General features: G+C 45.6%; 1 protein-coding gene across 1 annotated transcript in view; it reads left to right on the top strand.

The window, feature by feature from the left end:
* The window catches only part of LOC119978257 (sushi, von Willebrand factor type A, EGF and pentraxin domain-containing protein 1-like), a 129039-nt gene that overhangs the window by 33299 nt on the left and 71551 nt on the right, over positions 1-24189 (top strand). The window contains exons 18-28 of the mRNA XM_038819737.1: positions 714-787; positions 3438-3534; positions 3863-3936; positions 8546-8642; positions 9530-9603; positions 13902-13998; positions 14589-14662; positions 18155-18251; positions 18767-18840; positions 22573-22669; positions 23033-23106. Of these exons, the coding sequence (XP_038675665.1) occupies positions 714-787; positions 3438-3534; positions 3863-3936; positions 8546-8642; positions 9530-9603; positions 13902-13998; positions 14589-14662; positions 18155-18251; positions 18767-18840; positions 22573-22669; positions 23033-23106 (929 nt within the window). The remainder of the gene's footprint in view (positions 1-713; positions 788-3437; positions 3535-3862; positions 3937-8545; positions 8643-9529; positions 9604-13901; positions 13999-14588; positions 14663-18154; positions 18252-18766; positions 18841-22572; positions 22670-23032; positions 23107-24189) is intronic.

Below are 24189 nucleotides of genomic sequence, written 5' to 3'. Positions count from 1 at the left end.
TTTGCGAGATGTATTTCTCTATGGACCTTTAGAATTCTAGCCTGGTAAGGGCAGCACGGTGGCGCAGTGATTAGCACTTCTGCCTCACGGCACCGAGGGCCCGGGTTCGATCCTGGCCTCGGGTCACTGGCGGTGTGGAGTTTGCACATTCTCCCCATGTGTGCGTGCATCTGCCCCCCACAACACAAAAAGATTTGCAAGGTAGGTGAATTGTCCATGCTAAATTGCCCCTTAATTACATCTGGTTTAGCTCACTGGGCTAAATCACTGGCTTTTAAAGCAGGCCAGCAGCACGGTTCGATTCCCGTACCAGCCTCCCCAGACAGGCGCCGGAATGTGGCGACTAGGGGCTTTTCACAGTAACTTAATTGAAGCCTACTCGTGACAATAAGCGATTTTCATTTCATTTTAGGGGATGGTTTAGCACACTGTGCTAAATCGCTGGCTTTTGAAGCAGACCAAGGCAGGCCAGCAGCACGGTTTGATTCCCGTACCAGCCTCCCCGGACAGGCGCTGGAATGTGGCGACTAGGGGCTTTTCACAGTAACTTCATTGAAGCCTACTCGTGACAATAAGCGATTTTAATTTTTCATTTCAATTAGGAAAAAATAATCGTGTACTCTAAATTTATTTTTTTTAAATGAATTCTAGTCTGGTCAGCATGCTAACATTTTTCGAATTAACTTACAGGTGGTTTTCTTCTCTTTGTCTAGATATAAATTGGTGGGTAGAGATACTCGACAATGTACAGCTGAGGGATGGGATGGTGAGGTTCCATCCTGTCAACGTAAGTTACATTTCCCTCTTTTGTAATGTGATTGGCCTGCTCCCTTTACCAAACAATTGAGCCAGCCAGCAATGAATTGTTGTATCGGGCAGAATCTTACCAAAAAATGACTAAGTGTCAGTTCCGGTGAGAAGAATAGAATTTTGAGACTCTTTACCAAAGAAAAGTGAGTTGGGTGGGATTTACGCTTTCCACTGGTGGGGTGGAGCCTCTTAGAGCCAGGAACTGGCTCCAAACAGAATGCGCCGTCTTTGAAGGGTGCCCAGACCAGCGCTGTAGACGGCATCACGGAAGTCTTGGGAACTCTTCCCCCTGCCCCCGACGTTCATTGCCAGCAAACCCCTCCTCCCGCACGCGACATGCATGGGCATGCCCCTTTACACTCCGGGTCTATAATTACCTCTCACCCCCGGAGTGTTCCCCTCAATAGCCTCATGCCTGGCCAAACCTGTTGTAAATCACACTGGTGCCGGATCAATATTCCATGAGGGGGAGGGGTAGGTCTGGAGAGATTGTGCTCTGATGACAGTGAGGTTTAATATATTAAAATGAGGTTCCCGGGTTCCTGTGGTGCGATTCACACTACTCTCCTGTAGAGGGGGGGGGGGGGGGGGGGTGGGGGGGGGGGGGGGTGAAAATTCCAAAACCCAATCACGCCGTAGAGAATCGTGTGTTTCAATTCTCTCCGTATTTTGAGATTCTGTCAAGTTTCGTATGGATGGAGAGTGTGGGTTCAAAATCACCAGCGTAGCATTGGCTACGACCAGCTTTTTGTCCCTCCATCGTTTGGCTTGGAATTCTGATTTCTTGGAATGGGAGTAAATAGTTACTCAATGCTTAGATTTTCAACATTGCACATTGAAGAAATTGAATGACCTGGCTTTCCTCTCCTGGGTCGGGTACATCGTCAGAAAAACTCCCAACTTTGCAATCCCAAATTTGGAGTGGCCTGGAAGTTGGAACTTTCATTTTGGGGGATTGGGGGAAAATGGGTTTGGAGTACATTGCCTTGAGATGGAATTCAGAGGCTTCTAGGTATGGAAACTCGCTGAGCAGAAGGCTGGCCTCTGAGCTCCAGCACATCATCAAACTTTGAACAGCAATGAAACAAAATATATCTCTCCAGCCCTCGCCACTCACTGCACTCATCCCCTCCTCACATTGCCCTCACCCTGTCCATCCAAACTAATGCCACCATTTGCCACCCTACCCATACAGGCCAACATGTGATATGAGAAATGACACCACTCATCACATCAATCCTGCTCTCTCCAGAAGACTTTAGTCTGCTTTCTTAGCACCAATCATAATGTTTCAAGAAGGAGCTGACTTTTGGTGGGTGATGGGAAGTTTAGAAGGTGCCAGTTCTGGGGAGCTTGTGTTGGAAGGCAGTAGTAGTTTGGTCCATGGGAAATTTGGTGCGTGATCTAGTAGAAATGAAGCAGAGTCCCATAATCGAGTGCATTTAGCGAGGCTGGCAGGGTGTCAGGCTAGCAGCACCAGGGTACCACACTGCCCAGAGCCCAGCCACCCAGGGGCCCCGATCCCTTGGAGACTGCCCCCCCCCACAAGTGCCGGTATGTCTGGTCCCAATTTTTAAAAAAATTCCAATTAACGGGCAATTTACCATGGCTAATGCACCTACCCTGCACATCTTTTGGGTTGTGGGGGTCAGACCCACGCAGACAAGGGGAGAACGTGCAAATGCCACACAGACAGTGATTTGGGGCCGGGATTGAATCCGGGTCCTCAGTGCCGGCAGGCAGCAGTGCTAACCACTGTGCCACCATGCCGCCCTCTGGTCCCCATTTGTGGGGACCAGTATTAACCGGCACTCGATCAGGGTCTCCAAGGTGAGGAGTTTAGATCCTGCACCTTAGGTAACTCCGGCGAGTGCATATTAAAGTGATGAATTAAAGTGGGATCTTGTGAGATGTGGCAAGCTGTGTAAATCCCGGAAGAGGCTTCTCCTGGGATCTACTAGCCGCGTTGCATCCCAATTCTAGCCAGTAGATTGCACTGCCTAGGAGGAGGAAGTGAAAAGCAAAGGAAAAATGCAAGGAATGTCAATTATTCACTCTACCTTCTCTTCCTCCTTCCTTCTTCCCTTAAGATACTATTTTGTCTAAGCCCCACTGAGTTCACTCTGTTCGTGCAGCCAATAGGAAACTGTTGCATTAATTTACGGAAATGATAGAAGTAGATATTGCTGAGGTGGCAGAAACATGGTGGAAGAATTTAGTAGCAGGGGTGCTGAGGTAGGCCAAATAAAGCCCTGGAAGGGTTAATAATAATTTTCAAGACGGATAAGAAACGATGAAGTCACTTTTTTACTTTTGAGTTCCAACATCTTTGAAACAATGGGCAGTATTGAATTAGGACTGTAGAATATAATTGCATTGATTTTCAGTGACTTGCTTGCATTCAAAGCTAAATATCTCTGTTCTTCCATGGCTTCTAGTCTCACCATTTTCGTAAGTAGCCGAAGATCAATATGGAGTGCAATTGAAGATGAGAGGGAGCTGTTGTGACGTATTTATGTTGTTGTTATTCATCCTCATGTTAAACACTGTGAATTGCAGTGAGAGAACTCTTGGAGAATTTGGGATTTTCTCATGTTTCTATCTCTACTCATTTTTTTTCTGTGTAGCAATAACCTGTGGTAACCCTGGAGAGATTCTTAATGGATATTATAAGGCACCAAATAAAACAGTTGGAAACAAAGTTACTTTTTATTGTGACTTTGGGTGAGTATTCAGTATGTAAATTACAGAGTAATTTTAGTGAAGGGCTACATGTTGTCCAACTCTCATTCTTCACAGTTCAAATTACATTCTCTATCAGAGCTCTAATTGAGCCTGATTCCTTCATTGTTCTGCTAACTTTAGTTTCTCAGAGGGATAGGGATAACTTAAGTAACTGGACGAATATTCGGCAGATGGAGTGTAATTTGGGAGAATGATTGATTTTTGATTGACTGTTTTGTTTCACGATATACTTTTGATTATTTGATAGATTTTCCCTCTATGTGTCTTAGAATCCAAATGGTGACTTATCTAATAAATCTTTTTCTAGACACAAAATGTTGGGTAGAGACTATCGGGAATGTACAGCTGAGGGTTGGGATGGCGAAGTTCCATCCTGCAAACGTAAGTTAGATTTCTCTCTTTTGTAAAGTGCTGGACTTACCTTCCTTTCCAAATGATAGTGCTCTTTTCAGTGTATTGTCCTGGAGTTTTGATTCACGTACAAGTTTTCTTCTCTACATTTTGACATCCTCTAGGTTGGAGATCTATCTTCATTGAATGAGGGAGCAAACAGTCATTCAATGCTTTAATTCAGCATTGCATAGTAATAATTTATGAGATGAGAAATTGTCATTCAACAAATCTCTCCTGTTTGTTAAAGAAGACTTCAATCTTCTCCCCAACTACAAGTATTAGTGTTGAAGCGAAGAGCTGTGTTTTGCTGGGTGATTGACAGTTTAGGAGGCTCTAACTTTAGTGGATTTCGAGCTGACAGGAAATTGTAGTTTTGGCCATGGGAAATCGAGGAAGTGAAAATGACAGGAAAAGGAAAAATGCAAGTGATATTAATGATCCATAATTTAATCTTGCTCATTCTCCCTTCCCTTCCTCTTGTTGGAAAGCAGTGTATAATCAGACAAAGTCAGCATGGATTTACGAAAGGGAAGCATGCCTGACGAATCTACTAAAATTCTTTGAAGGTGTAACTAGCAGAGTTGGTTTATTTAGGCTTTTGACAAGGTCTCACATAGTATGTTGCTATGTAAAGTTAAAGCATAGGGGTTGCGGGTCGTGTCTTGAGATGAAGAGAAAGCTGGTTAGCAGACAGGAAACACAAAGTTAGAATAAATGTGTCTTTTTCCGATTGGAAAGCAGTGACTGGTGGGATACCACAGGGATCTGTTCTAGGATCCCAACTATCACATTATATATTAATGATTTGGACGAGGGAACTTGTCTCCAAATTTGCAGATGATAGAAAGTTGGGTGGGAGGGTGAGCTGTGAGGAGGATGCAGAGTTGCTTCAGCGGGATTTGGACAGGCTGAATGAGTGGGCATATGCATGGCAGATGCAGTATAATGTGGATAAATGTGAGGTTATCCGCTTCGGTAACAAAAATAGGGAGGCAGATTGTTACTTGAATGGGTGTAAATTGAGAGAGGTGGCTACTCAGAGAGACCTTGGTGTCCTTGTGCATCAGTCACTGAAATTAAGCGCGCAGGTACAGCAGGCAGTAAAGAAGGCAAGCGGTGTTGGACTTCATAGCAAGAGGATTTGAATATAAGAAAAGGGATGTTTTACTGCAATTGTATAGGGCATTGGTGAGGCCACACCTGGAGCATTATGTGCAGTTTTGGTGTCCTTATCTGAAGAATGATGAACTTGCTATGGAGGAACTGCAGTGAAGGTTTACCAGACTGATTCCTGGCATGGCAGGACTTTCATATGAGAAAATACTAAATCGATTAGGATTATATTCATGGAGTTTTGAAGAGTGAGAGAGGATCGTATCGAAACTTATACAATTCTAACAGGATTAGGCAGGGTAGATTCAGAAAGAATGTTCCCGATGGTGGAGGAGTCCAGAATTAGGGTTCATAGTTTGAGGATAAAGGGTAAATCTTTTAGGACTGAGGTGAGGAGAAATTTCTTCACCCAGAGAGTGGTGAATCTGTGGAATTCACGACCACAAAAAGTAGTTGAGGCCAAGGCATTGTGTAATCTCAAGAAGGAATTAGATATAGCTTTTCGGGCGTAAGGGAGCAAGGGATATAGGGGGAAGGCGGTATCAGGGTATTGAACTTGATGATAAGCCATGATCATAATGAATGGTAGATCGAGCGGGCTGGAAGGGCCAAATTGCCTCCCACTGTTTCTATTTTCTATGTATGTTTCTTGCATTCTCATTTTATGCTCCAACAAGGTCAGCACATGTTACATTATTTTGCTGAACAAGCTGCAGTGATATTAATAGATATAGAGGAGGAGCTAAAAACATGGTGAAAGATTTTATTGTGTGTGGTGCTGAGGTAGAGCAGATAATGCTTTGGAAGCACAAATAAGTGATCTTTGTGATGTATATGAGACTTGCAATCACTCCCTCATGTCTGTATTCCAGCTCTTTCCCCTTTATAGTCCAATGCACAGTCTACAACAGTGTTTTTTAAACTTTTTTTCCCGGGACCCACATTTGCCAATTTGTGACCCATGCTGACCAACCTTTGCGTCACATGTCATATTCGCTTACCTTTAATGTGAAAGGGGAGCCTGCTTGGTCCTCACAATCTCACTCGAATCAGGTTCAAAGGAGGAGAGGGCTAGGCGCTTTTCAGGTTCAGTTTCTCTGTGCTCATTTTGTGCGAAAATCTAACCTTGCACATGGAGGTTGTCGTTAAGGGCAATAGCAACAAAATACTTGTTTTACTCAACAGTGGATACTCCTGGGGGATGCTACACCAGAATACTGATGGACTCATGGGCTTTTGCCATGTTTTTAATGTGCTGTCACAGGTCAGATACAGCAGCATAGTCTATTCATTTGGAGTCAGCTGTAAGTTAATAACTGACTCTGGGGTCTCAGCCGCAAAAGGTGTTTTCACCCACCATTTCTCTTCCAGAATATGAAACTTCTCCTCTCATTTGCCAGTATGTCCCTGCATATAACACACATGGGCTTTGCATCCTTATTTGCATTGGCACAATTGACAAAACTACAGGAGGGATTCCCTGGTTTCCCAACCCTATGTTTCTCGGCAGTGCAGTTTGCTGGCGCCAGGATTCTATCTACTCGACATTTGTCAATTGGGTTTCCCATTGTAACCATCCCACGCTGCCGGGAAACATGCAGATCGTACCGCAAGAAATCATCTTTATCCTGCTTTGTTCCCGAGTTAAGTTTCTTCTTTGTAGGTTGCTAATCAAAGGCCCTGGAGCTCTGTACAGAGCTTACAATAGCTCTGCTCTGTCCTGTCCTGGACTCCCCTTAGCAGCTCGCTCCAGCAGATTCTGTTGTGAGATCCTGACCATTAGGTAAACTGCCCATTTGAGTCTCTGGCCATCTCCTACTATTAAGAGAACCATCCATCTTCACAGTTCACTTGCCCTGCTTGCCAACAGCTGGAAAATGGAAGCACCTCTGCTCCATGATTTGGTACATACCTTGAGGGCGCCAGATGTCATGTGTACATGCAGAGCTTGTGACCTGTTCTCTGCTGCCGCTCTGGCTGGAAAATGCCACACAGCCTCATTTACATTCATTTGAAAGGAGGCAGCAGCCGCCTTCTCAATTTAAAAGCCCGTAGCGGCCATTGGCACCACCGCGGGAATAGTGTGACCGATCGCTCCACAACCTTCCAACACCCGCCCGTGACCCACCTGCAGGTCATGACCCGCACTTTGAAAACCCCAATCTGCAGACTGCCACATGTGGGTCGGGTGGTGGTTGGAAGGTCGAGTGACCGAATTATTGGGAGGTTTGTGCGCTCTCCCTGACACCTCGACTCAGCCTCTGTGTGTTCCAGACAAAGTCAGTCAATGTCTTCAGAGCATCCCCAAATGAACCTTCCTCATTTTGGTTGGTCACAAGCCATAGAGTCCCATGAATTAACGGGTGTGCTTGACTTCTTCAGTGATGTTTAGAAGCCATCCCTAAAGTGTTTCTGCAGTCTTCCTGAATGTCTCCTGCTATAACAGTGTTCCGAGTAGAGTAGTTGCTTCAAGAGTCTGGTATAAGGCACACATGCCTGTCCAGAGGAGTTGGTTTTGTGTGATTAGCACCTCAGTGCTGGGAAAGTACTAACTTTCTTGCAATAGAGGACTACATTCCATTAACCATTTTGAAAATTGGTTTCCAATGTTAGTGCAAATTGATATTCTCTGCCGTTCAGCAGTAGCTTATTATCTTCATGTTAAAGATCAGGGCCGGGATTCTCCCCTACTTGGTGGGGCGGGGGGTCCCGGCGTTGTGGAGTGGTGAGAACCACTCTGGTGTCGGGCCTCCCCAAAGGTGCAGAATTCTCTGCACCTTTAGGGGCTAGGCCCGCGCCGGAGTGGCTCCCGCTTCACTGGCCGGCGCGAACGGCCTTTGGCGTCCTGCCAGCCGGGGCCGAAAGGCCTTCGTCGGCCGGCGGAAATCCGCGCATGCCCGGTGCGTCAGCGGCTGCTGACGTCATACCGGCGCATGCGGAGGGGAGGGGGTCTCTTCTGCCCCCGCCATGGTGAAGGCCATGGCGGGGTGGAAGAAAAAGAGTGCCCCCACGGCACAGACCCGCCCGCCGATCAGTGGGCCCTGATTGCGAGCCAGGCCACTGTGAGGGCACCCCCCAGGGCCAGATCGCCCTGCACCCCCCCCCCCCCCCCCAGGACCCCGGTGCCTGCTCGCGCCCCCAATCCCGCTGGCACCAGACGTGCTTTGATTCCCGCCGGTGGGAGAGGCCTGTCAGCGGGGGTACTTCGGCCCATCGCAGGCCGGAGAATCGCCGCGGGGGGCCCGCCGACCGGCTCAGGGGCCCGCCGACTGGCGCGGCGCGATTCCCACCCCCTCCGATTCCCAGGTGGCGGAGAATTCGGGCCACGGCAGGGGCGGGATTGACGCCGGCCCTGGGCGATATTCCGACCCCCCCTCCCCCCCGGTGGGTTGGAGAATTCCACCCCCGAATTGGAATGGGACAACTGTTGGAGACATTGGCGTTTTTAACATTTCTACCTTTTCTGATTTTATTTTCTATTCAGCATTAAACTGTGGTGATCCTGGGCAGATTCTGAATGGATATTATATCGCACCAAATAAGACGTTTGGAAATAAAGTTATCTTTTATTGTGATATTGGGTGAGGATTCACAATTTTGATGAAAGACTTTGCTACTTTAATGCTAATCACAAGACAATTTGAGGTTCCCTCTCTTGTTCTTCACATTTCTGATCACAGCTCTCAATACGAGTTCTGAGTGAGGGTTCCAATTTAGTGTTGAACTGGCAATTTTTTAAAAAGACTTTGTGTTGATCATGGTCAGGTGTGATAGGAATGTAAAAGGCCAGATGGAAATTTTACATGTGCCACTGAGGCCTTGATCCATGTACAAAGATCAACATTGGATCACTTAATCTGCTGCTTTTTAAAAATACTTAAGTTACATTGTAATTTAGCTTCAAGGGGAGCTGGAGATGACAATCCTCCTCCTGTAAGACACGGCAGCACAGTGGTTAGCACTGTTGCTTCACAGCGTCAGGGACCTGGCTTGGGTCACAGTCTGTGTGGAGTCTGCACGTTCTCCCGTGTCTGCGTGGGTTTCCTCCGGGTGCTCCAGTTTCTCCCAGAAGTCACAAAAGACGTGCTTCTTAGGTGAATTGGACATTTTGAATTCCCCGTGTATCCAAACACGCGCCGGAGTGTGGCGACAAGGGGATTTTCACAGTAACCTCATTGCAGTGTTAATGTTAGCCTACTTGTGACACCAATAAAGATTATTTGATTATTACATATATTTTGTATGTAGCCTGACCAGCACTGCTCTTTTTTCCAGCCGTAAGTTTCTATTAGCTTCCAGCTCATTTTTCTGCTAACCTAGTCTCACTCTTGATGTAACTTAACATTGTTGCGAGTTGACAAAATAATTTTTCTAGTGACCATAATTTCTCACCTGGTCTGTAAACTACACCAGTTTCCCAATTAACTTTCAGGTTACTGATATATGTGGTTTGCTTTCCTTTGTCCAGATACAAAATGGTGGGTAGAGATTATCGCCAATGTACAGCTGAGGGATGGGATGATGAAGTTCCATCCTGTGAACGTAAGTTATGTTCCCCTGTTTTGTGAACTGACTGCCTTGCTTGTCTGTACCAAGCGTTTGAGCCACATTCAATGAATTCCCATGCAGTGTTGGTCCACATCCAAGTTTTCTTTCCTACAATATTTTCACATCCTCAAGCATGGACATTTGTTTTTTTTTGGAATGGACCAAAATCATCTGATTGCTTTGATTTGACATTATAGGTGTGATTCAGTGACCACGTTGCACCCGGCGCAGATCAGGGCACGCCATTTGAATAGCGGGAGAGGGCAAAATCGAGATTTGCGCCGGGCGTGAACCATTTTGCAATTCCCCTGGCCTGCTCTCAATGGCAGTTCCAGATCATGCCCACAAATGGTGAGAATATCATTAACCCTCATTTGCATTTATTTCAATCTCATTAACGAGACTGAAGTTGAATGCAGCGGCCTCCCGGGAATTACCCGACTTCCCAGCGGGAAGTCATGTGGGTGTCATTTCGTACTCCTTTTTAAAAATGGGAGCCTGGCACAATAGCTGCTGAGGGGAAGTGAGGAGGTGAATCGCACTTTCTATTTCTGGCATAGGCTCAAGGGCACTGGAACTGCTGGCCCAGTGTGGCAGGCTGTGTTGGAGATCGTTCAGTGTGGTTGGACTTCAGTCAGGGGGCTGAAGCATTCCAGGTCGGGGTTGGCCCGGGCTGGTGGGACCCCTGGGCCAAGGTGGCGTGTTGTGAGGACTTTGTGTCTGTGAGGCCCTCAAGCCATCTTTAAACATTGTGGAGATCTATAACAGGGGCAACCACAGCTCAGCTGCAGCCTGTCTATCCTACCAAACTCTCCCATAACAGAGCCCTGCTGCAGCTTTGATCTGGATATTGATTTCACTCCCTTTCGACTATAAGACCATAAAACACAGGAGCAAAATTAGGCCACTCGGCCCATCAAATCTTCTCCGCCATTCAATCATGGCTGATTTATTTCTCATCCGCCATCTCCTGCCTTTTCCCCATAACTCCTGATCCCCTTATTAATCAGGAACCTATCTCTGTCTTAAAGATACTCGGTGACTTTACCTCCACAGCCTTCTGCGGCAAAGAGTTCCACAGATTCACCACCCTTTGGCTGAAGAAATTCCTTTGCATCTCTGTTTTAAAGGATTGCCCTTTAGTCTGAGATTGTGTCCTCTGCTTCTAGTTTTTCCTACATCCGCTCTATTCAGGCCTCACAGTATTCTGTATGTTTCAATAAGATCCCTCCTCATCCTTCTAAACTCTGAGTACAGACCCAGAGTCCTCAATCGTTCCTCATACAACAAGCTCTTCATTCCAGGGATCATTCTTGTGAACCTTGTCTGGACCCTTTCTAAGGCCAGCACATCCTTCCTTAGATATTGGGACCAAACCTGCTCACAATACTTCAAATGGGGACTGACCAGAGCCTTATGCAGCCTCAGAAGTACATCCCTGGTCTTGTATTCTAGCCCTCTAGACACAAATGCTAACATTGCATTTGCCTTCCTAACTGCCGACTGAACCTGCACGTTAACCTTAAGAGATACGTGAACAAGGACTCCCAAGTCCCTTTGTGCGTCTGATTTCCTAAGCATTTCCCCATTTAGAAAATAGTACATGCCTCCATTTCTCCTTCCAAAGTGCATAACATCACATTTTTCCACATTGTATTTGATCTGCCACTTCATTGCCCACTCTCCTAGCCTGTCCAAATCCTTCTGAAGCCCCCTGCTTCCTCAATACTACCTGGCCCTCTACAGATCTTTGTGTCATCTGAGTTATTTCAAATGAGGAATTAACCTTGTTAGTTGTGAGAGCACTTCATGCTCCTCAACTCACAAGTGCTTCCTCAAGGGCTCAGAGCATGATTATAGTACTGCCTGAACAATGTGCCTGAACTCTAGGAGCATCAGCAACATAGAGGCAGTTGCCGACAATCAAACACTAAAGAGCAGGGTCACTGCTCTTTGCAGTACACTGAAGATCCTCCCGCGACCAAAGGGTAAGTGAGTCGATGAGCGGAGGGCAGCCGAGCATTGCCTCCCTAATGTTCCCGCCAGAGGTCTGGGGTCTAGTGTCTCGGGACTCCTGATGTGGCCGGGGGTGAGTGTGCAGAGCAAGGTTTGCCAGCACAACTGGCTCACTGGATGGCACTCTGAGAGAAGAAGGAACATTCATGGTAAGGAGGCTTGAGGGATTGGAGGGTCCCAGGAAGGAAGTCCCAATTAGTTGTTGGCCTCTCTCCTCCAGTTTCTTCCAGTTATAACTATGTTTGCTGGTGTCAAGCCCCCAGAGGCTGCCCTCATGTTGCTTGAGGCTGCCGAGGCGGGCAGGTGTCATAGAAGGCAGCAGCCTTTCCTATTTATTGTGGGCTATCTTCTCCTCTGGGGACAAAGGGCATTGTGAGCCTCATGCTTGATGAGCCAGGGGGCTCGATAACAGGAGACATTTGTGAGCACTGTTCTTGGACATAAAGGGGCTGTGCTGGTGGTTGGCAAAGGGTTCTGAGGAACAAGCACAAAAATTGGATGTGGGGGGGATGCGAGATGTCAGCCAATCAATTGAGGCAGAGGAGGGGGGTTTGGGAATTTAAGCGGTGGCAGGCGGAACTGATCATAGAATTTACAGTGCAGAAGGAGGCCATTCGGCCCATCGAGTCTGCACTGGCTCTTGGAATGAGCACCCTACCCAAGGTAAACACCTCCGCCCTATCCACATAACCCAGTAACCCCACCCAACACTAAGGGCAATTTTGGACACTAAGGGCAATTTATCATGGCCAATCCACCTAACCTGCACATCTTTGGACTGTGGGAGGAAACCGGAGCACCCGGAGGAAACCCACGCACACACGGGGAGGATGTGCAGACTCTGCACAGACAGTGACCCAAGCCGGAATCGAACCTGGGACCCTGGAGCTGTGAAGCGATTGTGCTAACCACAATGCTACCGTGCTACCCATAGAGATACCAGGAGAGAGGTGGTCACGTACCCTTGCAGCCTGTTGGAGGTTGTTGGTCGTCTTCCGACATTGAGCACTGGTCCTCCTGGTCATGCTGCCTAAACTGACATTCACTGCCACTGCCTCCCAGGCGGCATTGCTGACCCTGCTGCTGGTTCTCCGACCCCTTAAGGCGATCAGGGTTGCTCCGCCTGTCATCCACAATGACAAGAAGCCTTGTGAGGTTAGCATCCCCAAAGCAAGAAGCAGGTCTACACGCTGCCATGTTTGTGTGTTGACTGGGAGTGAGTGGTGAGGGAGCGTTTAAAAGCAATTCTCCCTTGTTATTAACGAGCAGCTGAGGCATGAGTCGGGCAAATCAGACGGCGAGACAGCGAGTAATGTTGAGAGTCTAGTGAGGGCTTATTTTTGTCACTAATTGTCATTAAATATGTGCCACGATATCGCCAAAGCAGCCATCGCGAAACTCCCCGTTAAACAAACCTGAAACTAGATTTAACTTTGGCCCATTGAATCGCATCCTATATATTTCAACAATCTAATGTGTGAAATCAGAAATGATCATTCATCAAATCAACCCTACCCCTTACAGAAGAATTTAATTTTATGTCCTGGTGCAAATATTGGAGGGAAGAGCTGTGTTTGGGTGGATGCTGGAACATCGAGAAGGGTGCTAATTTTAGTATAGTTTTAAGCTGACAGGAAGTCATAGTTTGGGAGCTGGAACATCGAGGACATTAATGATCCATATTTAAATCGGGTTCATGCTCCCTTCTGTTCCTCTTCCATTTTTGTTTTAATTTCCAACTAGATCTGTGCCTGGCCTTATTGATTTAGAAATGTTAATGAAGCCCAAAGGAAACTGTTGCATTAATTTGTTCCTCAAGCTTATGAAAGTTCATGAGGTGACAAAAACTTAGTGGGAGATTTAGATGGGATTGGTGCTGAGGTAGAGGGGATAATGTTGTGGAAGTCAAAATGGCCATGTCTTCACTTTTGAGTTCCAACACCCTTAAAGTAACAGACATCATTCCATTACGGTCTTGCTGACCCCGCGGGATCAGTCTTGCTGTACGGAGAGCACACACATTTATACTCCACCTACTGGGCGGAGCCAGCAGGCAGGGGTCTACCCCGTACCTGTAGTACAGGGGCCTTACTGTAAAACCCATATATACAGTATAATACATCCGTGGTGACTACCACAGGTAGCCTGATATTCTGGGCAATCGTGTTGTATCATTTCATATTTGTGATAAATATTTATGATTGACAATGAAAATCTGTTGAGGATTTTGGATTCTTGTCCCATTTATACCTTTTCTCATTTTATTTTCTCTATAGCAATAACCTGTGGTAACCCTGGGGCAATCTCGAATGGATATTATAAGGCACCTAATTGGACAGTTGGGAATAATGTTACTTTTTATTGTGACATTGGGTGAGTAGTCAGTCTGTAAATCATTGAAAATTTTAATGAGAGGCTGTATATTTTATTGTTGTAATTACAATCATTTCAGCCGACCACACTCAGTCATCACAATGTGAGCTCTGAGTGAGGCTCCAATTTGAGTGTCCAACTGGAGATTTAAAACAAAATCTTTAAACTGATCAAGGTGAGGGATGTTAGTGCTAAAATGGGAATATTAATGCAAAGATAGAAGTGTTAAACGTGTTGTTGATAGTGTTGCTAGATCAACACTGAACTTCCATTTCTGCTGGTTCATTAAAATGTGTAATTTATATTAAAAGTAATTTGAAAGTGAACTTTATGCACCAACTCTCCACCTGTGCGCTGTACTTTATATGAGGTCTGATTTGAATATATATTTTAAAACAGCAATACAACAGGATTTGATTCCTATTTCATTTTCTGCTAACGTTCCATGTTTGTTATTTTTAACTGTTTGTTGATCGTTCAATAGATATTTCCTTTATGAACCTTAGAATTCTGCCTGCTCAGGAAACTGTAACACTTTCCCAATCAACCTTTATGACTCTGATAACAGGTGACTTGATTTATTTTTCTAGATACAACATTGTGGGCAGGGATTATCGGCGATGTACAGCTGAGGGTTGGGATGGTGAGGTTCCATCCTGTGAACGTAAGTTTATGTTTCTCTGTTTTGTAAAGTGACTAACTTGCTTTTAATTAGTGACAAATTATTGGTCTATTTTCAATGAATTATTATGAAATGTTGATCGACATACAAACATGCTACCTGTTAGAAACCTTTTTTTCTTTTTTTATAAGCTTAGAGTACCCAATTAATTTTTTCCAATTAAGGGTCAATTTAGCATGGCCAGTCCACCTATCCTACACATCTTTGGGTTGTGGGGGCGAAACCCACGCAGACACAGGTAGAAGGTGCAAACTCCACATGGACACAGAGCCGGGATGGAACCTGAGACTTCGGCGACGTGAGGCAGCAGTGCTAACCACTGCACCACCGTGCTGCCCTATTAGAAATTTTTAACACTATGGCCGAGATTTAATCGCCTCGGATGCCGACTTGGTGTCGCGACGAGGCCGTTGAATCTTGCGAGAGGCCTCAAAATGCCCCTCGAGATTTAACAAGATCTTACGAAACGTGACTAGGCTCATTTAAATATGTCCGCGCCGTATTCACTCGGCGACTGGAAACGAACGGGCTCACCTGTGAGATCTTGCCAGGGCGCTGTTTAGCACTGGTTTCTACAAACATGGACAAGGCGTAAAGTCACCTGAGGGGGTATCCCAGGCTATTAGAGACCCCTGGGTGCTCGGGCTCTGGGTGGGGTGGTACTCTGGCACTCCTACCACCTGGGCACCTTGGCACTTCCACCTGGGCACCTGGGAAATGCCACCCTGGTGCCAAGGTGCCCAGGTGCCAGGTTGTCCATGCCAGGGATCGAGCCCAGCAGTGCTATGCCCTTAAGAAGTGGGTGAAGGGGGCTCGAGCAGCCCTCCTAAGAGGTACATTGGGTGCAGTGGGGGGTCCGGAGGCCACGGTGGCAATGAGTGGGGCCGAAAGTTCAGGGCGACATTTAAAAATGGCACCCCACTCAGCAAGCCATCTTCCTACACTGGCAAGTTGAGTTTGTCAGTGCAGGAAATGAGATAAGTGAGGCCTTGGCGTTCCTCGGGGCGTTCCGTGCCGTGGCCGTAAAAAACGGCAAAGCCTCGTTGAATAGCATGCCCCACTAAAGGCACCCAATACGGGATTCTATTTCTGTCCCATTGAATCACATCCTATATGTTAGTTTAAAATATGGAAAGACATTGCATAATCTTGACACATGAGTGCCGACCTGGGTTTTATTTTTAAAGAAGGGTCACAAGTTCACCTTTGGATTGGAGCAAGCCCGACTTTTTATAATAAATCACCTGACCAGCATGATCCTTGAGGCTGAATGAGCAGTGTGTTTGTTTTGAACAACAATCACTTTAATTGATGGGTAAAAATTTGGCTAAAGATTGATAGTGCTCAACAAAAGTATATTCCAGTGAGAAGGAATAATTGTAAGAAAAGAGGTAATCTACCATGGGTGTCTAAGGAGATACATGAGGCTGCCAAATTGAAAGAGAAGGCTTACAAAGTGGCCAAGATCAGCGGGAAACTAGAAGATTGGGAAAACTTTAAAGGTCAGCAGAAAGCCACAAAAAGAGCCATAAAGAAAAGTAAGATAAAACACGAAAAAAAAACTGGCACAGAATATAAGGACAGATAGCAAATGTTTTTATAATTATATAAAACTAAAAAGAGTGGCTAAAGTAAACATTGGTCCGTTAGAGGATGAGAGTGGTCATTTAGTTATGGGATATGATGAAATGGCGGAGGCATTGAACAAATATTTTGTATCGGTCTTCACAGTGGAGGACACTAATAACGTGCCAGCAATTGACCGAGAGAAGAAGGTTGGTGAGGACCTGGAAACCATTACTATCACGAAAGAGCAAGTGTTGGGCAAGCTAATGGAGCTCAGGATAGATAAGTCTCCTGGCCCTGATGGAATGCATCCCAGGGTACTGAAAGAGATGGCTGGAGTAATAGCAGATGCACTGGTGGTAATTTTCCAAAATTCACTGAACACTGGGGCAGTCCCAGAGGATTGGAAGACAGCAAATGTGACGCCACTGTTTAAAAAAGGAAGTAGACAAAAGATGAGGATTTATAGACCGGTTTAGCTTAACCTCTGTCGTGGGGAAGATGCTTGAGTCTATTATCAAGAAAGAGATAGGAGGGCACCTCGATAGAAATTGTCCCATTGAACGGACGCAGCATGGATTCATGAAGGGCAGGTCATGCTTGACGAATCTCTTGGAATTCTATGAAGACATTTCGAGCAAGGTAGACAAAGTGGATGTGGTGTACCTAGATTTCCAAAAGGCCTTTGAGAATGTACCTCACAAGAGGCTGCTGCATAAGATAAGGATGCATGGTGTTAAGGGTAGAGTACTAGCATGGATAGAAGGTTGGTTGTCTAACAGGAAACAAAGAGTGGGAATAAATGAGCGCTATTCTGGCTGGCAATCAGTGATGAGTGGTGTGCCTCAGGGATCGGTGTTGGGACCACAATTATTTACAATTTATATAGACGATTTGGAGTTGGGAACTACGTGTAAGGTATCCAAGTTTGCAGATGACACGAAGGTGTGTGGCAGAGCAAAGTGTACTGAGGACTGTAAAACCTTACAGAGGAATATTGACACATTGAGTGAGTGGGCAAAGGTCTGGCAGATGGAGTATAATGTCAATAAGTGTGAAGTCATGCATTTTGGTACGAGTAACAGTAGAACGGATTATTACTTAAATGGTAAAAAGCTGCAGCATGCTGCTATGCAGAGGGACCTGGGTGTACTTGTGCATGAGTCACAGAAGGTTGGTCTGCAGGTGCAACAAGTAATTAGGAAGGCACATGGAATTTTGTTCTTCATTGCGAAGGGGATTGAGTTTAAAAGTAGAGGGGTAATGTTGCAGTTGTACAAGGTGCTGGTGAGGCCACACCTGGAGTACTGTGTGCAGTTTTGTCTCCACACTTGAGAAAGGATGTGCTGGCACTAGAGGGGGTGCACCAGGTTCACTAGGCTGATTCCGGAGTTGAGGGGGTTATCGTATGAGGAGAGGCTGAGTAGATTGGGATTATATTCACTGGAATTCAGGAGGTTGAGGGGGGAACTAATAGAAACATATAAAATTTTGAAGGGAATGGATAAGATAGAAGTAGAAAGGATGTTTCCACTGGTAGGTGAAAGTAGGACAAGAGGGCATAGCCTCAAGATTAGGGGGAGCAGATTTAGGACTGAATCAAGGAGGAACTTCTTCACTCAGAGGGTGGTTAAAGTATGGAATTCCCTACCGAAAGGTGTAGTAGACGCTACTTCATTGAATATATTTAAAGATAGGGTACATGTTTTTTTGAAAAATAAAGGAATTACGGGATATGGCGAGAATGCGGGTAAGTGGTTCTGAGACCACGAAAAGATCAGCCATGATCTTATAGAATTGTGGACAATTTGGTTGTAGCTCTTTATGTTCATGTTAAATATATTGCAACGAGAAAACTGTTCGAAATATTCTGATTATCCTATCTTCCACAATTTATTTTCTGTGTAGCGATGAACTGTGGTAACCCAGGGGAGATTCTGAATGGATATGTTACTGCACCAAATCAGACAGTTGGAAACAAAGTCACTTTTTATTGTGACATTGGGTGAGTATTCAATATTGAAATTATCAAATTATTTTGGTAAAGGACTATAAAATGTGAATGTGATTAAGATGATTTCAGATAGCCATCACTCGTGCTTTACATTGCCACTATATATGAGGTGTTATTGAGGCTTCAATTTAGTGTTGAAGTGACAATTATAAAAAAAATTCATTCTGATCAAGACAAGGGATGTTAGTGCTTTGGTTGAATATTAACACGAAGATAGAAATGCTGAGTATGTTAACGTTCCCTGACCTGTCATCTAAGATTAACATGATCGTTTGATTGCAGGTTCTGCAAAATCTTTAATTTATGTTTCAAATCACCAGCGTTTTTTGTGATGCCTTTCTTATTCTGCTAACCTAATCCCATCTTTTCTATTTATTAAACATTATTGCTGTTTCAGTAGATTTATTTTCTACAGGTGTTTAGAATTCTAACCTGGTCACCACACTAACACTTTCCCACTGAACTTTCAGGTGACTAACACAGGTGACTTATTTTGCTTTGCCTAGATACAAAATGGTGGGTCGAGATTATCGGCAATGTACAGCTGAGGGATGGGATGGTGAAGTTCCATCCTGTGAATGTAAGTTATGTTTCCCTGTTTTGTGAACTGACTCACTTGCTTGTCTGTACCAAACGTTTGAGCCACATTCAAGGGATTCTCATGTTGTGTTGGTTTGCATTTAAAGTTTCCTTCCTGCATCCTTCCAGTATTTTGACATCCTCATTTGCAGATCTTTGGTTTTTTTTGGAATGAGCCATGCGATGAACCACTATTATCGTAGTTCCACTGTTGTTCCACTGTTACTTACAGCTGTATATATTCTCTGTTACTGTTTGTTCCATTGTTACTCACTGTATTATATATTGTTGTTCTTCTGTGGCTCTGCCCCACTGGGTGTTGTATATAGTTGACTGATCCATAGCCCTGGCTCCAGTCTGGGTTCAGCAGCAGATAGTGCCATGGCACTGTCCTCTGGCATGAGGGAAATGCCAAGGGCAGACCCTAATGGGAGCCCCATGGAGGGAGTATATGTGTGGTTGGGGGGGAGAAAGAGGGCAGACTTTGAGGTGGGGGATGTCACCGATGAATGTTGGTAGAGTGGGGTGGGAGGAGGCAGAGGTTTGCCAGCGATGAATGCCGGGAGATTGGAGAGCCCACAAGACCTCCTTGATGTTGGTTAAGGGCCATTAGACTGCAGCGCTGTTCGGAGCCGGTTCCTAACTCTAACTCCTAACCCTCCCCGCCTATGGGATGACGCAAACTATACCCACTTACTTTTTTTGACAAAGAGGCTCAAAACTCAGTGAGAAATTCCGCCAATTCGCACCAGATTTCTCACCGGTCCTGTCACTGTTGCCATTTTCTGGTAAAATTCCGTCCTCTATTTCAAACAATGTGGTATTTTTAAAACATTAGTGTTCAGCATACCTAGAATTTCATTAATTTTAAAAATTTGATCCTATTAAAACATGAATTACGGAAGTCTTTGCATATTTCTGATGGGGGGAGCACTGCTTTTCTCGATTTATATTTATAAACTAGAACTGGGTATACAGGGGCACAATTAAAATTTGGTGGTGATGCTAGACCTTAAAGTGTTGTGAACTGTGAGGAGGATAGTGACAGACTTCAAGAGGATATAGACAGGCCTGTATCAGACATTCCCCCTCCCACCGGCTCAAATTGATTTATCCATTCCCTCCTACCCGACCTGACCCCCAACATGCAACCCGCCCCAACCTGACTCCCCAATCTGACCTACTTAACTGATGCACAACCCTCCCCAAGTCCATACCCGACCCCCTGATGTCCAACACCCCCAGCCCACCATTATGCAACCTCGGAAACCCGCAACTCCCCCCTGATGTCTGACCTCCACAATCCCCAGTGGATGTTTGCCCCCTCCCCGCCCAATGTCCGACCCCCCTACTCCAAATACCCGTCCACTTACCTTAGACATTACCTTCTTCCTGGCCTGTTGGTTCCAATGGGAGCTTTAAATTTACCTGCTGCACAGCAGCTAGTGCCGTGTATATGGCAGTGTGTCATCCTTCATTCTGATTCTTTTAGACTTTGACGCTGGGCCCCAGTCAATCCTACACTACCTGGATCTCATTTAACCTGAGTCAGGAAGGTTAAGCGAGACAGGCACAGTAAGAAATTTGGCACAAGTAGTGGCAATCAGATGCTGATTGGGCCATGACCTGCTTATTGTGGCAATGTGCTGAATGCCGTCCTTCTATGCTGCATTCAAGTATAGATACATTCAAGGAAGTTGATAAGCACATGAGTAAGAAAGAAGCTGAGGGTTATCCTAATAGTGTAGTGAGGACAGGTTGGAGGAGGCTTGTGAGGAGCATAAGCACAAACCTAGGTCAATTGGCCTGTTTCTGTGCTGTAAATACCATGGGCTGGATTCGCTGAAATCGCGTTTGGTGCGGGGGCGGAGAATCCACTTTCACGCCGAAATTGGCCCCACTCCGGTCCGGCGATTCTCCTGGACCTGAGAACCGGCGTTTTAGCGAATTACTCCTCAAGGCTGGGGGTGCCATTGCCAGAAGCCCGCCCAGCGATTCTCCGCTGCTGGCCGGCCAAGTTCCCAACGCGTGGGACTAACATGCTATGGCTGGTCGGGACTCTTGCGTGGCGGCTGTGGACTCAGTCCACGGCCGCCCTGGTGGGGGGGGGGGGGGGGGGGGGGGGGGGGGAATCGGGCATCGGGGTAGAGGTTCCTATGGGCGGCCAGGGAACATATCGGGCGGGTCGGACGCAAGGCGCGCGGCCGATCGGGGGGCCAACAGCTACGTCCGCGGTCCGAGACCGCCATGACCCTCGGCACGGCCACTGGAGGCCGCTGTGCACATGCATGGACTCGAAACTGGACGTGCGGGGGTCCGTATCCGCAGCTAAAGCTGCGTGAATCACCCTGCTCCCTTCTAGCCCCCTGCAGGTAAGTGAATCGGCTCAAACATTTTTCAGAAATCTTCGGCGTGAAATGCCAGCGTTTTAACGCCGGCGTGGGGACATAGCCCCATTTTGGGTGAATCCAGCCCCATGTAAAGTTGCCAGCAGGGAATACAAACAGATTACTGCACCTCTCTTCAGGCCGTCATAACCAAGGAATTGTGAATCAATGTCTCTTCCAAGCCCCTCTCTCCCTAGCCCAAACTCTCTCATGACCCCACACTCTCTTTCCCCCCACCTCCTCAAACGCCCTATGTAGTCTCCAGTCACTAATTTACTCAAACGCCAGTGGGCCTCATGCTTTGTACCCTGAAACGCCTTTAATACTTATCTTCCCGCTCTTCACTGCTTGTCCAGTAATAAGATGGTTTCTCTCTGATTTGCTGCTGATAAACCCACGAGTCATTGAATCCGGGTAGCTCTACCACATTTGTCAAATATCAGTCCTGGGTTGGTGGGCAGTATTGAGTTTACAAATCTGCTTGAAATCAAAGCTGCTGGGGTAGCATCCAGTGCACTCCAGCAGCACTACACCACTGATCTCAGTCCATGACTAGCAGCAGCCACTACTCTTGGTGGCTTTGCTAAAAATGGAGAGCTGTTGGCGTCTGAGTGACCAGCAGTTGATGCAGGCAGGATTGCCAGCTATCTGGTATCTTGAGGTATGATAGGTGCAATGCCAACCAGTTACATCTAGCTGAGTACACTAAAATCACACTGATCCATCCTCACGGAATGATACTGGGCTCCCATCAGTTCTCCATCTTGTGGGGAATCCCCATTGATGCCACTAAATTCCAGCTATTATGTTTTGGATTGCTAGTGGAGGTTGATGCTGTTCAATACAGAGACTAGTTGCTGTGAACTACTGTGAATATAACTCTTAAAAATTAATTCCAAATTTAGAGTAATCTTATGTTCTGGGCAATTATGTCGTAGCATTTCATATTTGTGTTAAATATCTGGGACTGGCAATAAAAACATTGTTGGGGATTTGGGGGTTTTGTACCATTTTGGGGGGGGGCACGGTAGCATAGTGGTTAGCACTATCGCTTCACATCTCCAGGGTCCCAGGTTCGATTCCTGGCTAGGGTCACTGTCTGTGCGGAATCTGCACGTTCTCCCCATGTCTGCGTGGGTTTCCTCCGGATGCTCCGGTTTCCTTCCACAAGTCCTAAAAGACGTGCTTGTTAGATGAATTGAACACTCTGAATTCTCCCTCCATGTACCCAAACAGGCGCCGGAATGTGGCGACCAGGGGCTTTTCACAGTAATTTCATTGCAGTGTTAATGTAAGCCTATTTGTGACAATAAAGATTATTATTCTTCATTTTATTTTCTGGATAGCAATAACCTGTGGTAATCCTGGGGCTATAGCAAATGGATATTATAAGGCACCAAATTGGACGATCGGAAATAAAGTTACTTTTTATTGTGACGTTGGGTGAGTAGTCAGTATGCAAGTCACTGAATAATCTTGGTGAAGGACGATATTATTTTATTGCTGTGATTAAGATAAGTTCAGATGGCCACACTCAATTATCACAACATGTGGACCAATTCTCTGCCTGTGCTCTGTACGTTATCCGGGGTCTTATCTGTGCTTTTATTTTAAAGCAGCAATACAACAATATTTGTTTCCTATTTCATTGTTATGCTAATCTAGTTCCATGTCTTTTAACAGCTTGTTGATATTTTCATTGATTTTTCGTCTGAGTCTTAGAATTCCCACCTGGTTAGCAAACTAACACTTTCCCAATTAACCTTCACGACACTGATAACAGGTCACTTGTGTTTCTTTCACTAGATACAACATTGTGGGCAGGGATTATCGGCGATGTACAGCTAAGGGTTGGGACGGTGAGGTTCCATCCTGTGAACGTAAGTTTATGTTTTCCTGGTCTGTAAACTCTTGCTTTTTAGTGACAAATTATTGGTCTACTCTCAATGAATTGTTAGTGATGTTGATTCATGTTGAAGATTTCTTAATATTTAGATTGTGCAAAAAGAGAAATTGTCATTCATCAAATCAATCCTACTCCCTTCAGGAGATCTGAATCTTCATCGCTAGCACCAACATTACTGTTGAGTTTTGTTGTGTAATGAGAAGTTTTGGAGGTGCTGATTTTAAAGTGGTTTTAGTTGACTGGAAGCAGTTTGGGACATGGGAAATCTAGGAGGTGTGAGTGGTGATGCAAGTAAAGTTTTGTGCAGTTGATGTAAATGATCCAGACTTAAATCTTGCCCATTATACCTTTTTTCCTCTTTCACTCTTCTTTAAAGATCCGACTGTGTCTCTACCTCACTGAGTTTCTTATTTCAGTGCAGCCAATAGGAAACTGTTGTATTAATTTATGCTTGAGTGAAGGTGATAGATATTGATGAGGTGACAAGACATGGTGGAGGATTCTAATCTAATCTAATCTAATTTAGCTCACAAGGCTAAATCGCTGGCTTTTAAAGCAGACCAAGCAGGCCAGCAGCACGGTTCGATTCCCGTACCAGCCTCCCCAGACAGGCGCTGGAATGTGGCGACTAGGGGCTTTTCACAGTAACTTCATTGAAGCCTACTCGTGACAATAAGCAATTTTCATTTCATAATGGCAGGAGTGCTGAGGTAGAGCAGATAATGTCAAGGAAGCAGAAATAAGTGATCTTTGTGGTGGATAAAAGACTTTCTTGTTGTTTCCCCAGTTTTCATTTCCAACAGCCTTGACAAGATGGACTATATTTAATTAACCATTTTAATTATATTTTTGTAACCCCACATAGACAGTTAAATGTTGCCTGGAAGTCACTTGTGGGAGTGGAATACAGGTCTCCTAATTGTAACTACACGCGAAAGCAGGGTATAAAATAAGAGATGATGGGAGTCTGTCAGAAAGAAATAGCAATCGTAAGTTTCTTAGAACAGCTATACTAGACCTGGTACTGTGCTATGAGATAAGATTAATATTTAACCTT

This window comes from Scyliorhinus canicula, chromosome 15 (assembly GCF_902713615.1).
Source record: "Scyliorhinus canicula chromosome 15, sScyCan1.1, whole genome shotgun sequence".
NCBI classification, from domain to species: domain Eukaryota; kingdom Metazoa; phylum Chordata; class Chondrichthyes; order Carcharhiniformes; family Scyliorhinidae; genus Scyliorhinus; species Scyliorhinus canicula.
This window is presented reverse-complemented; position numbering and strand designations above follow the sequence as displayed.